The following is a 14,556-nucleotide window of genomic DNA, read 5'->3' as shown; positions in this document are numbered from 1 at the left end:
AAATGTATAATAAATTACTAGGTGTGTAAGATAAATTACAAGTTGCGTAGGATATATTTCGAGGTGTGTATGATAAAATTCTATAATGTGCAAGGTATATGTAGGAAAATTTTGATAGGTGTATGTAACACCCCAAAATATGTAATTTATTTATATTACTTGAAAGCCTAGTCATGTTATATTTTAACCTAGTATGTTAGTAACTTACTAGAAGGAAGTTAAATGATAAATAAACAAACTAAGAAAGTTAAGGGGCTAAACTTGTTAAAAAAGAATAAAGTTTTAATTAAAACAAATAAAAGGAAAATTGAAAACACAAAAACACACTACTGTGTGATGGTGGGATCGATCAAGAAGGGGGGAGCCAAGAACAAACCCTAATTTTCAGAAATTCACAAGATTAGGAAGGAATTAAGGGCTTAAATTGATGCATGAGCTTTAATCTTTAACTATCTAAGCTTGTTCAACTCAAGGTAAGTCGAAATTTCTGATTTGACGATTTGTAGAAAGTGGGTTTTAACCCAATCATGAAATCATGTGAAAATCTTGTGTAATTTGAGTTAGGAATTCGTACTAGACTGAGGATTTTGTATAATTTTGATTGTTTGAATGATTAGGGTTCATACCCACTTGTTGTAGGAAGAAGATGGAAATGATGATTTATAATGATATGTTTATGAAATGTTAATTGATACATAATCTGATTGTGAAAGGGGAATTTAGATTAGCTAGATGTGTAGGATGAAAGAAAGTCATGAACTTGATTGATTCTTGTTAGATTAGAAGGTGAATAAGTAGGGTTATGCCAAAAGTACTTGTACCTTGTGCTTTGATGATAACATGCACATCAAGTGTTTGACAAAATGCCTCAATGAAAATGCTAGTCATATAAGCTATAAATCTTGTATGAATTTAACATGTTTATGAAGTATGAGCAAGTTGTATGATGTTTTATTGATATGTGTAAATGAGTATGAAACATGAATTAAAAGAATGAATGTTTATATGTAGGCGTTAAGGAAGAAAGTTCAAGTCAAGGGAAGCCGCAAGGGAATCAAGACCGAGGTACGTTACTTGTACAAATTGGGTTTACTTTAGATATGTGTTTGTCCGTAATTGTATTAAATTGTATCAAGCAAGGTTAAGATATATGATTGGACCTTTCTCTCGAATGGGTCGGATAATGAAATTGTAAGACTAGAAAGATGGGTATGAAGTTTCGTTGGAACTCACTACCGTGTAAGTATGAAAGAATGTAGCTTAGTATAAGATTTGTATGTTCCGTTTATTTTAAGTTCGTAAGGTAATTTCTTGAGTAAAGAAGGAACCCTCGTTCTAATATGTTTTGATGTTGTGATCATGTAGGTAAATCTCATGTCTAGTTATCAAGCTTGCCCGGATCGAACACACCTCAAGCCCGTCAAGCGCTCCGCATTTTGTATAAAGTCGATGTCAAATTACCTAGTTACTTATGTTTGTGTTTTGTACTTAAACTAGTTTGGTTATAGTTGTCTTTTGAAAAGTTGTCGTAGGTGCATACATACTTATGGTTTTCGAAACTAAGGATAGGTCATCTTTTATTGTGTATGTCATGTCTTTGAATGTTTGTGTATAGTTGAATGAAGTTTGTTTATGAAAAACAGGGTATCGCCCGTTTACCAACGGGTCATGCCCAAATTTTGTTAGAAAAGTATGTTGTCATTTATTAAATTTTAAAGGAAAAATTATGGTCGTTACAAGTTGGTATCAGAGCCTAGGTTTGAGGGATTCAAGGATCAAACACTTGAACTCAAACCGAAGCTCATGTGAAGAGTGTGTTCGACCCGCGGCGCGAAGCAAGTAAGTACTTTAAAGATTATTTCGTATTATGAATGAGTTAGTTAGGGAACGTTAGGAAAGATCATCATGGGATGATGTGTAAAGGTCTGGGACGAAACGGATTGGTACGGGTTAAAACGGGATGAACAGATGGCTGTAAAAATAAGAAACTCATCAAAGTATGCTGGGCGTCACCGTAAATTACGGTGACACCGTAATTTACGGTAGACACTGGGAAGAAATTCCTCTGCCGTAAGGCAGTAGCTTTACGCCGTAAAGAAAATATTGCCACCGTAAATTACGGTGACACCGTAATTTACGGTGGTACCTGTTTTCAGCCTTTTTCAATTGTGATGTTTTGCTTAATGTTTTCTATCATATGTGAAGAATTGTAAATGCTATAATAAGACTCGAAAGAATATTAGTATGCATGAATGTTAACTTTCAAGGAAGTTATGTACTAATAGAATGATTATATGACTGAAAGGATGATTGAATGTTTGGAATAAGAAGGATGTTTATGTGTAGATGACGGATTCGAATGAGGATGAAATGACACGACAAGAACAACTGAAAACTATGATCTCGGAAGAGATTGGAAGGGCAATGCAAGCAAGTACTCCTCACTTAGCCCAAGAAGTGGAAAGTCATGTGCTAGAAGTAGTAGAATCGATGATGACGAGTAAGATAGACGAGTTAAAGGGAATGATTAATGCAATGCAAGAGAGGAAAGGAACTCGCAAGTGCACATACAAGGAATTTATGGCGTGCAACCCGTTACCATTCAAAGGAGAAATTGATCCCATAGTATGCCAAAGGTGGATTGCAAGTACGGAAGCGGTGTTCGTAAGGAGTCATTGTGAAAAGGAGGATCAAGTGATGTTCGCCACCGGTTTGCTACAACTCCGAGCTAAGGATTGGTGGGATGTTTATAGTAAAGAGCTTGGGGAAGAAAAAGTTCAAGTCTTGACATGGCAGGAGTTCAAGGAACCTTTTCTGAAGCATCACTGTCCACAATCTGCCATCGACAAGATCCAAGAAGATTTCTTACATCTTCGTCAGAAAGATGAAACCATTGATGAAATCACCAACGTTTTCCTAGACAAGCTGAAGTTCTGTAACGAGATAGCAGGAACGGAGAGAATGAAGATAAACCGTTATTATGGTATGTTGAAGGCTGAATATCGGGAGTTCATAATTCCCGCTAAATGTGAAACTTTGAATGAGCTCATTGAGCTGGCCCGAGATAGGGAGATTGAAATGAGAAGACAGGCGGAAAGGGGCGAAAAGAGAGCATCTGAAAATGTTTCTAGCTCGAGCCCTTCAAAGAAACCAAAATTTCAAGATCAAGGCAAGAAGGATAAGGCGAAGGGTAGTATTCCAAAATGCAAAACGTGCGGAAAGTTACACACGGGGGAATGTTTGAAAGGGAAAAAGGGTTGTTACAACTGTGGTCAAGAGGGACACCCATACTATAGGTGCCCTAATCCTTCAAGAACGTGTTACAACTGTTTCCAACCGGGTCATATTAAGGCTGAGTGTCCCAAGCTTCAACAGAAAACTGATAAGGAGGCAAGAAAGGAGGAAGCCCCAAGAGCTAAGGGGAGGATGTTTCAGATCACAACCGAGGAAGCGAAGGACCACCCGAATGTTGTATCAGGTATATTCTCATTGAACTCGATGCCTACGTATGTGTTATTTGATACCGGTGCCAGTAGATCGTTTGTATCAAGTGAATTAGTGTCACACCCCTCCTTTAGAATCGAAAGACTACGTGTACCATTAGAAGTAGAAATAGCCGATAGTAAGAGTTACTTGTTGCACGAAGTTTGTAGAGATTGTGAAATAATCATTGAAGACGAAAAGTTTGCTATCGACCTTATTCCCATGATATTGGGGGAATTTAAGGTTATAGTTGGCATGGATTGGCTAGCTAAGCATCAGGCCGAAATTCAAAGTGAGAAGAAGGTAATTCATGTGTTAACATCGGAAGGAAAACGAGTAAGCATACAAGGGGAAAGGAATATCAATTCGAAGCTTTGTTCTATAGTCCAAGCATACAAGTACGTACGAAATGGAAGCAAGGCATTTCTAACTTACGTGGTGGATACTAAGCAGAATATCCCTATGATAGAAGAGGTTGAAGTTGTGAATGAGTTTCTTGATGTTTTTCCGGAAGATTTACCGGGGCTTCCACCGGAACGCGAAGTGGATTTCAAGATCGAATTGTACCCTGATGCCAAACCCGTAGCCAAGGCCCCTTATAGGCTGGCCCCAACAGAAATGCGGGAGCTAATGGTACAAATACAAGAATTGCTCGACAAGGGATTTATACGCCCGAGTGTCTCACCATGGGGAGCGCCTGTACTTTTTGTCAAAAAGAAAGATGGTTCGATGCGCATGTGCATCGATTACCGCGAGTTGAATAAGCTGACTGTGAAAAACCGATACCCATTGCCCCGAATCGATGATCTCTTCGATCAGTACAAGGGGCAAGTTGGTTTTCAAAAATAGACTTGCGGTCCGGGTACCATCAGTTACGAGTACGAGATGAGGATGTGGCGAAAACGGCTTTTAGAACGCGATATGGGCATTACGAATTCTTAGTAATGTCCTTTGGGTTAACGAACGCGCCTGCCGCGTTCATGGATCTTATGAATCGAGTTTGTCGACCTATGTTAGACAGATTCGTTATAGTTTTTATCGATGACATCTTGGTTTATTCCCGAAGTAAAGCCGATCATGCATGCCATTTGCGTGAGGTTCTTGAAGTGCTTCGCAAGGAGAAATTGTACGCGAAATTCTCCAAGTGTGCTTTTTGGCTTAGAGAGGTACAATTTCTCGGTCATGTTATTAATGCGGATGGTATCTTAGTAGACCCGTCAAAGGTGGAAGCCGTTATGAAGTGGATACCTCCCAAGAACCCAAGTGAGGTAAGAAGCTTTTTGGGTTTAGCAGGCTATTATAGGAGGTTTATCCAAGATTTTTCTAAATTAGCTTTGCCGTTGACCAAGTTAACCAAGAAGGATGAGAAGTTTTCGTGGGGTGCAGATCAAGAAAGGGCGTTTCAAACCTTGAAAGAAAAGCTGTCGAGTTCCCCGGTACTAACCTTACCAGATGGAACGGAAGACTTGGTGGTGTTTACGGATGCGTCACACCAAGGGTTGGGATGTGTTTTGATGCAAAGGGGTAGAGTCATTGCCTATGCTTCTAGGCAATTGAAGACACACGAAAGTAATTACCCAACCCATGATTTGGAGTTAGCTGCAGTAGTATTTGCTTTGAAGATATGGAGGCACTATCTTTACGGTACGAAAAGCGTTATATATTCCGACCACAAAAGCCTTAAATATTTTTTCGAGCAAAGGGAATTAAATATGAGGCAGCGAAGGTGGTTAGAACTTCTTAAAGACTATGATTGTGAGATCCTTTATCATCCGGGTAAAGCTAATGTAGTGGCCGATGCCCTGAGCCGAAAGGATTACCCGCCTCCAATTCAAGTTAAGTCCATGAAGATGGTAATTACACCACGATTTCTCGAAATGGTTAAAGAAGCCCAAATCAAGTCACCAAGCGGAATGGATTCTAAAAAGGAAAGAACAAAGGGAATTGTGGATAAATTCGAAGAAAGATCCGATGGGATTAGAACCATGTATGGTCGTATTTGGATACCCCGGTTTAGCGAAGCAAAGGGGGCATTACTCGAAGAAGCTCACAAATCCCGATTCTCGGTCCATCCTGGAGCTACAAAAATGTATTTGGACTTGAAGAAAAGTTATTGGTGGCCCGGCATGAAGCGTGACATTGTCAAGTATGTTGCCAAATGTTTGACATGTCTGCAGGTAAAGGCAGAACATCAGAAACCATATGGGAAGTTGCAACCGTTAGAGATTCCGGTGTGGAAATGGGAAGAATTGACGATGGACCTAGTGACCAAGCTTCCTAAGACAAGGAAAGGTCACGATGCTATATGGGTGATTGTAGACCGCCTCACCAAGAGCGCACACTTCTTACCCATTCGGGAAGCTTTCTCCTCCGAAAAGATGGCGGAGATATATGTTAACGAGATAATATCACGACACGGAGTTCCTGTATCTATTGTGTCGGATCGAGATACCCGATTCACATCTCGATATTGGCAAGGTTTTCATGAAAGTATGGGTACAAAATTACATTTCAGCGCCGCCTATCACCCCCAAACGGATGGTCAGTCCGAGCGGACCATTCAAACACTTATCGACATGCTGCGAGCATGCGTAATAGACTTCGGGGGAAGCTGGGATGACCACTTGCCGTTGGTGGAATTTTCATACAACAACAGCTATCACAGCGGCATTCGAATGGCACCGTATGAATTGTTGTATGGAAGAAAATGTAGAACTCCAATTTGTTGGGGAGAGGTGGGACAGAGAGAAATTGCACCCAACGAGGTAGTGGCTAAAACTAACGAGAAGATCGATCTTGTGCGAGCCCGTTTGAAAGCGGCTCAAGATCGACAAAAGGCCTATGCAGATCGAAGGAGGCGACCCATCGAATTTCAAGTAGGTGATTATGTGTTATTAAAGGTTTCCCCGTGGAAAGGTATAATCCGTTTCCGTAAGCGAGGAAAGCTAGGTCCTCGCTATATAGGACCTTTCAAGATTGTGGCCCGGGTTGGGGAGGTAGCATATCGGTTGGAATTACCGCCAATTTTGGATGGAATACATGACACATTCCATGTGTCACAATTGAGGAAGTGTTTAGCGGATGAGACGGCATATGTACCCATTGACGATATTGAGCTGGACGAAAGATTGAATTATATCGAGAAGCCGATAGCTATCAAGGATTCTAAGGTAACGCGCCTGCGGAACAAAAATATAAAGCAAGTCTTGGTACAATGGCAACATCGGAAGGGATCGGATCTCACATGGGAGTTAGAGGATGAAATGAGGAAGCTCTACCCGACATTATTTGGTATGTATTAAGGTTTCGGGGACGAAACCTTTTGTAAGGGGGGTAGACTTGTAACACCCCAAAATATGTAATTTATTTATATTACTTGAAAGCCTAGTCATGTTATATTTTAACCTAGTATGTTAGTAACTTACTAGAAGGAAGTTAAATGATAAATAAACAAACTAAGAAAGTTAAGGGGCTAAACTTGTTAAAAAAGAATAAAGTTTTAATTAAAACAAATAAAAGGAAAATTGAAAACACAAAAACACACTACTGTGTGATGGTGGGATCGATCAAGAAGGGGGGAGCCAAGAACAAACCCTAATTTTCAGAAATTCACAAGATTAGGAAGGAATTAAGGGCTTAAATTGATGCATGAGCTTTAATCTTTAACTATCTAAGCTTGTTCAACTCAAGGTAAGTCGAAATTTCTGATTTGACGATTTGTAGAAAGTGGGTTTTAACCCAATCATGAAATCATGTGAAAATCTTGTGTAATTTGAGTTAGGAATTCGTACTAGACTGAGGATTTTGTATAATTTTGATTGTTTGAATGATTAGGGTTCATACCCACTTGTTGTAGGAAGAAGATGGAAATGATGATTTATAATGATATGTTTATGAAATGTTAATTGATACATAATCTGATTGTGAAAGGGGAATTTAGATTAGCTAGATGTGTAGGATGAAAGAAAGTCATGAACTTGATTGATTCTTGTTAGATTAGAAGGTGAATAAGTAGGGTTATGCCAAAAGTACTTGTACCTTGTGCTTTGATGATAACATGCACATCAAGTGTTTGACAAAATGCCTCAATGAAAATGCTAGTCATATAAGCTATAAATCTTGTATGAATTTAACATGTTTATGAAGTATGAGCAAGTTGTATGATGTTTTATTGATATGTGTAAATGAGTATGAAACATGAATTAAAAGAATGAATGTTTATATGTAGGCGTTAAGGAAGAAAGTTCAAGTCAAGGGAAGCCGCAAGGGAATCAAGACCGAGGTACGTTACTTGTACAAATTGGGTTTACTTTAGATATGTGTTTGTCCGTAATTGTATTAAATTGTATCAAGCAAGGTTAAGATATATGATTGGACCTTTCTCTCGAATGGGTCGGATAATGAAATTGTAAGACTAGAAAGATGGGTATGAAGTTTCGTTGGAACTCACTACCGTGTAAGTATGAAAGAATGTAGCTTAGTATAAGATTTGTATGTTCCGTTTATTTTAAGTTCGTAAGGTAATTTCTTGAGTAAAGAAGGAACCCTCGTTCTAATATGTTTTGATGTTGTGATCATGTAGGTAAATCTCATGTCTAGTTATCAAGCTTGCCCGGATCGAACACACCTCAAGCCCGTCAAGCGCTCCGCATTTTGTATAAAGTCGATGTCAAATTACCTAGTTACTTATGTTTGTGTTTTGTACTTAAACTAGTTTGGTTATGGTTGTCTTTTGAAAAGTTGTCGTAGGTGCATACATACTTATGGTTTTCGAAACTAAGGATAGGTCATCTTTTATTGTGTATGTCATGTCTTTGAATGTTTGTGTATAGTTGAATGAAGTTTGTTTATGAAAAACAGGGTATCGCCCGTTTACCAACGGGTCATGCCCAAATTTTGTTAGAAAAGTATGTTGTCATTTATTAAATTTTAAAGGAAAAATTATGGTCGTTACAGTGTAGGTTTTGTAGATTATATGGAGGATAATTAATGATTAGTTGACAAATTAATTAAATAGAGAAAATTTAATGAGATGGGTTATAAATAAATTAGTATTTTATCAATATGTTCTTTCTTCTTTCTCTTTTTCAATATTTTCTCTCATTTGATCCCCCTAATATCATATCAGTTAAAGATACACTACTCTTTTATTTTAAATGTTTTACATATGTTGTAAGATTCAACATATAGTAAATTTTAATCCTTTATTTTGCACACTATATTATACACTACAATTATACATACAAATTATGAAATGAGACGACATAATTGGATATCCTAACATAAAAACATTAATAGGAATTAATCCTATAAACAAACATTTAAATAATTGCATATTAAAATCGATTTGGTGAGAGATTCTGATGCAAATTCTATTCCTAGAAAAACCAGATCTTTGAAAAGTCTATAGGAATTTGGTATCAGTATATTTGTACTTGAACGTACATGTACTATTGCATCAAGATATTGATCATATGATTCAAATGTAAAACTAAAAGTTAGGAGAATTGCGCTAAAATAAGAACCACCTCGAGTTGTAAGAATCGTGAGAACTTTTTGATCCGCGCTGAGGTGGACCAAATTTTTTTTCATAAACGTAGATGCGTGTATTATAAACACATTTGTAAAAAAATTCAAAAAAAAAAAAAAGTCGTGTGTGTAGTTTTGAGCACCACAAGTTTGTGTTTACGGTACCCGTAAATTTTCCGGTTAGATTTACGGTACCCGTAAACACAAACTTGTGGTGCTCAAAACTACACCCACGACATTTTTTTTTTTGAATTTTTTTTTACAAATGTATTTATAATACACGCAACTACGTTTATGAAAAAAAAAATTTGGTCCACCTCGTCCCGCACGGTGTAGTTCTTACGGTTCTTACAACTCGAGCTGGTTCTTATTTTAGCGATCCACAAGTTAAGAAAACATATAAAGTATATATTATTCTTTTATATATCACAAAAAAGACAACTAAATAGCATTAGGCATACAACTATCAGGGAAGCTTACAAACAAATACACTGGCTGCAATCTACAAAACCAACACAGCACAAGATATATTGTACATAACAACCCCCTGATCATTCCAACATTTATATTTCACACCCAGAATTTAACTTTGCCTTCTCAGTTCGTTATAAAACTTCATTATAAACTTCTCAGCAGCCTCATCTACGTAGCTATCCTCCTCCCCGTTACTTAACGGAAACGGCGAGTCCGTCACCCTTAACTGTCTAACCATTGGACTTTTCCCTAACCCGGGAACCACCGGAGACGCAGCAGCGCTAGCCAACATCATCTCGAGTGCCTTTATCACTGCAGGGTCAACGAATATATGATCATGCTCGTTGTTAACTATGGTGGACTTGTTGTGTGTGGTCTTTTTGTGTTGTTTATAGTGTTTTTTGTGGGTGGTGAAGAGAGATAGCGGGTAGACGGGGGTGTTGCTGCAGCTGAACTCGTAGTGTTCGGGGAAATTGGGAGAGTGGTGATGGTGCATTCGGTTTTTTAAGGCTTTTCTGGCGATCTTGCTGCGTTTCATCATCATGTTGAGATCGAGCAGTAGTTTTCTTTTGGATATGTTTTTCTTGATCATGTAGAGGATTGCACGTACCATGCTCCATACTTTCTTTGCAACCTCTGGTACATTTTGTTCCATTTTTGTTTTCAAATGGGTATGAGAATATTGTATATGTAAATATGGTGGTTTTTGATGTTGGGCTGGAGGAGGAAGAGGCAGGACTATTTATAAGCACAAAGTTAGATGATTTTTGTTTTTGTTTGTTTTTTTTTTTTTTTTGGGGGGGGGGGGGGGGGGGTGGGGGGGTGCTTTAAGGTGAAGTTAAAGTGAGACAATTCACATTTTTTTCATTCCTTTCTATTCCACTGATTTCAAATTAAAAATTTATTATTTAATATATGCAGAAGTTTTGATATTTTAAAAGTAATCAATAAGATATTAATTGTTTTATATTTATTTCTTAACAGAAAATGTTGGGGAAATTCATATCACATCTACCTTTTATTTCAATTAGATATTTGTAGTTTTATATTATTTCTTAACAGAAAATGTTGGCGAAATTCATATCACATCTACCTTTTATTAGGTATTAGAAAATGAATACAATTATTAAAGTACCATAATGAAAGTTTAGTAACTATTCATATTCTTTTTCTTGTTCTTTCTATGCCACTCACTCTAACTATATTAACTGTATACCAATTTATTATTTGATATAGAATTTTCGATTGAATAAAAGTAATCAATCATAAGATATGTACAATCCTGTAACATCTATACATTTAGAAACTTGGTGGATAGTTAGTGTCTAAGTGGTTTTTTTCACGTTTATAAAAAACTTACTTTGTTTTCAGTCTCTTATAATCAATTCTTAGTTAAACATTATAGAAACAAAATCATCGAACGTTTGTAGCTTTGATTAGCCAGCATATCTATATTCTTCTTAGGCCTCTTCCATGCCAAATACAGATGAAAAAAGAAATCCTTCCTTCACTGTTTTCACATTTAGTGTGTTAAGGTTATCTGTACAGTACAGTAACTTTACTCTATATATAAAATATATATTCTTGCACCTCTTCAATGCCAAGTTTCTAAAATGAATAGTTCTCCAGTTACTCCCTTTTCGCACCACTCGGTTTCCAAGCTTTAACTTTCTTTTTATTTCTTCCGGTTCCACAGTTGAATAGTGTTTCATTTGCATGTCATTGCCATCTCCACTTCCTGCTTCCCTGTGGCTCCACATCGACATTTTGTGCTTCTCTTCATATCTATTTGAACCTCTTTCCTGAAAAACAAACATCTGAATCTCAATTTTAGCCATCGAAAACTGAGATGTTTGTTTACTCAATCGTTTAGTCACTTATGTTCTTCATTTAATTAGGAGCTAGGAGGCTTAATTCATGATTTCGTTTTGCTTTTTATGGGTTTTTTCGATTGATGTATGGACACATAGAGATTGTAAAAACTTATGGAGCAACTAAACTCCATTTTGACATTAATTAAACACTGTTTTTAACAACATTTTGACAACAATTTAACCTCGTTTGGTAAGGGTGTTCAATTGTAAAAACTTTACATTCTTTTGAAAATATTATTATTGAAGGATCAAATGAAGAAATACAAACCTATAGAAGATGGAGGAGATTCGTTAGATCCCTTTACAGCCGTGATGAACAAAGAGAGAGCTGGGTATCGTAGACTTTATGGTAGAGGTGTTTCCAACAAAATGATAAAAAATTTGGATGGTGGTGGCCATATTGAATCAGTTAAAAAGGACGAGTTATTTGAAATGCAAAAGGCAATTGAAGAAGATCATGAAAAGAAAAAAACCGAGTTGCAAGCTATGTAAGAAGATCAACAAAAGCAAAAAGCCGAGTTGGAAGCTATGCAAATAAATATAACTAAGCAACAAGAAATGTTAATCAAACTTATGGAGCAACTACCAAAATGATCGAGAGTTACAATTACAAGTAGGAGGTTTTAATTGATCTTGATGATTGTATTTGATTAGTTTGTTTTAACTTTGTTTTTTTTTTTTTTTTGTTTTGGATCTATGTGAAGTGTTTTAAGATTAATACTATTATGCCATTATTGTTTTGCCTTATTTAAGATTTCAATGTGTATGATAACAATTCTAAATCATAATGTAAACAATGATTCTACAAATTAATTAGATTTTAAAAATGTGTAAAAGGTTGCATATGAAATACCGTAAAAAGTTGCATATGTGATAAAAAAGGTTGCATTTTGTTGTAAAAAGTGTTGCATTTATTTACTATAATAATAATAAAAATCGCATTTGAGTGTAGAAAATGTTGCATTAGAATATATAATAAGTTGAATTTAAAAGTAAATAAAAGTTGCATTTGCATGAAAAAAAGTTGCAAATTAAAAAGCTTGCATTTTCTTAACATATGTAACTCTTTTTAAAATGTTGCATTATCTAGCAAAAAAGGTTGCATCACGTCTAATGCAACTCCACCTAACGCGGCTTTCAATAAAAGGTTGCCTTAATCCTAATGCAACATTTTTAAGGCATAATGCAACATTCTAGCGTGGTTGCATTAGACTCATTTTGTTGTAGTGATCTGTGGGACCTAAAATACTAAGAATTCGTTACCACGATGAGTGCTCCAAATAATCAATTCAAAAAAATAAATAAATAAAATTCCTTTTATTATTTTTAGTTGGATTTATTAGGGTTTTGTATTTTTTTTTAATTTTATTGAATCAAAAAGTTAATTTGGTGCTTCTTTTCTCTTCCATCTCTTTGACAACAAGGTAGGACGATACTTCGATTAGGGTATATCTTGGTTTCTTGGTAACACTAGGTTATCTATTACTTGTGGCTCCACAAGGTAGGAGTATATATGCGCGTCATTAAAGGGTATGTATGACACACAAAACATCTGTAGATAAGAATCTTAAATCTCTATGTATAAAAATAAAAATTATATATAAATTTGTTGCCTTTTAACATTAAGTTTGTTTTGTGTTGTCAACAAATGTTCGCATAATTTTCCTCAATAAATGTTCACATTTTTACATTTAAATGTCTAGAGGTATCATTTAATTTGTATTTGCATGTACCTCATCAATCATATAAGAACTACTCAAATGTAAAAGTTAAGAAAATATATAAAGTATTATTCATTCATTTCTCAAATAAAAAGATAACTAAATATAGCATGAGTGCACACAATTATCAGAGAAGCATCCAAACAAATACACTGGCTGCAACTAGTCTACAAACCCTACACAGCACAAGATATATTGTACATAACAACCCCCCTGATAATTCCAACATTTATACTCCACACCCAGAATTTAACTTTGCCTTCTCAAATCACTATAAAACTTCATGATAAACTTCTCAGCAGCCTCATCCACATAGCTATCCTCCTCTCCGTTACTTAACGGAAACGGCGAGTCCGTCACCCTTAACTGCCTAACCATCGGACTTATCCCAAACCCGGGAACCACCGGGGACGCAGCAGCGCTGGTCAACATCTCTAGGGCCTTTATCAGTGCAGGGTCAACGAATATCTGATCATGCTCGTCATTAATTATGGTGGACTTGATCTTTTGTGAGTTCTTTTTGTATTTATGGTGTTTTTTGTTGGTGGTGAAGCGAGAGAGTGGGTACACCGGTGTATTACTGCAGCTGAATTCGTATTCTTCGGTTGGTGGAGGTGGGAAGGTGAAGTTGGGAGAGTGGTGTGAGCCGCGGTTAAAGGCGGAAGCCGACCAGTGGTTGTGGTGGTGCATTAGGTTTTTAAAGACCTTTCTGGTGATCTTGCTGCGCTTCATCATCAAGTTGAGATCAAGCAGTAATTTTCTTTTGGATATGTTTTTCTTGATCATGTAGAGCATGGCTCGTACCATGCTCCATACTTTCTTTGCAACTACTGGTAGATTTTGTTCCATTTTTTTTTTTTTTTTTTTGTTGTTGTGGGATTTATGGTTTTTTTTTTTTTTCAAATATATTCAAGATGGTGGTTTTTTGATGTTGGGGTGGAGGAAGATATGGGAGTATTTATAGGCAGAAGAATTATTTTTTTTAGCTTTTTTTTGGGTTGGGGGATGGGAGTGTGGGTTTACTTTAACGTGAAGGTAAAGTGACAAGTCACAATTTTTTCATATGCTTTTAATTCCACTCATTTCAAGTTAACTGTATATGCCAACTTAATTAATATTTTAATATATCCAAAACCAATCAGTCATAAGATATTTAGTATTTTTATATTATTTCTTAACAAACAATGGTGGTGAAAGTCATATCACATATATTATTTATCGTATTGAAAAATAAGTTAAAAGTAACATAGTTATGAACGTTTAGTAAAAAGCGTTTTATTTGGTTTATAAACAGGCCGCTCAAGTATAAACACTAACAAATAGGACCGGAAGTATCACTTTGAATAACTTATTTGTACCCTTAGTTTTAGTTCTAGAACCGGTCATAAAGTTTAAAACATTGGTTTTAAATGTTTAAGAAAACAAAATAGGAAAAAGAAAGTTCATAGAAGAAGGTAGAGGACCTCAAGATGAGG

The 14,556-nt window shown here is 36.2% G+C and overlaps 3 protein-coding genes across 4 annotated transcripts; 1 reads left to right on the top strand and 2 right to left on the bottom strand.

The window, feature by feature from the left end:
* The first annotated feature begins 345 nt into the window (after nucleotides 1-345).
* On the top strand, nucleotides 346-8,390 carry LOC110875123. Of its 2 annotated transcripts, XM_035978022.1 has the most exons (5): nucleotides 346-473; nucleotides 1,012-1,065; nucleotides 2,347-3,478; nucleotides 7,712-7,765; nucleotides 8,066-8,390. In XM_035978022.1, the coding sequence occupies exons 3-5, from the start codon at nucleotides 2,347-2,349 to the stop codon at nucleotides 8,080-8,082; spliced, it is 1,203 nt and encodes a 400-aa protein (XP_035833915.1). In that variant the 5' UTR covers nucleotides 346-473; nucleotides 1,012-1,065; the 3' UTR covers nucleotides 8,083-8,390. The 2 variants fall into 2 exon arrangements, 1 of the variants encoding a protein (XP_035833915.1); XR_002556531.1 differs by lacking the exons at nucleotides 2,347-3,478; nucleotides 7,712-7,765; nucleotides 8,066-8,390 and adding an exon at nucleotides 1,366-1,690.
* Nucleotides 8,391-9,406: 1,016 nt separating this feature from the next.
* LOC110876963 lies at nucleotides 9,407-10,191 on the bottom strand. The gene has a single exon (XM_035978021.1). The coding sequence runs from the start codon at nucleotides 10,139-10,141 to the stop codon at nucleotides 9,596-9,598; it is 546 nt and encodes a 181-aa protein (XP_035833914.1). The 5' UTR covers nucleotides 10,142-10,191; the 3' UTR covers nucleotides 9,407-9,595.
* Nucleotides 10,192-13,330: 3,139 nt separating this feature from the next.
* On the bottom strand, nucleotides 13,331-13,930 carry LOC110880164. The gene has a single exon (XM_022128744.2). The coding sequence runs from the start codon at nucleotides 13,928-13,930 to the stop codon at nucleotides 13,331-13,333; it is 600 nt and encodes a 199-aa protein (XP_021984436.1).
* Nucleotides 13,931-14,556: the final 626 nt, after the last annotated feature.

Source organism: Helianthus annuus, chromosome 9 (assembly GCF_002127325.2).
Source record: "Helianthus annuus cultivar XRQ/B chromosome 9, HanXRQr2.0-SUNRISE, whole genome shotgun sequence".
In the NCBI taxonomy this organism is placed as follows: domain Eukaryota; kingdom Viridiplantae; phylum Streptophyta; class Magnoliopsida; order Asterales; family Asteraceae; genus Helianthus; species Helianthus annuus.
Note: the sequence above shows the minus strand (reverse complement) of the source record. Positions and strands in the feature narration are given on the sequence as shown.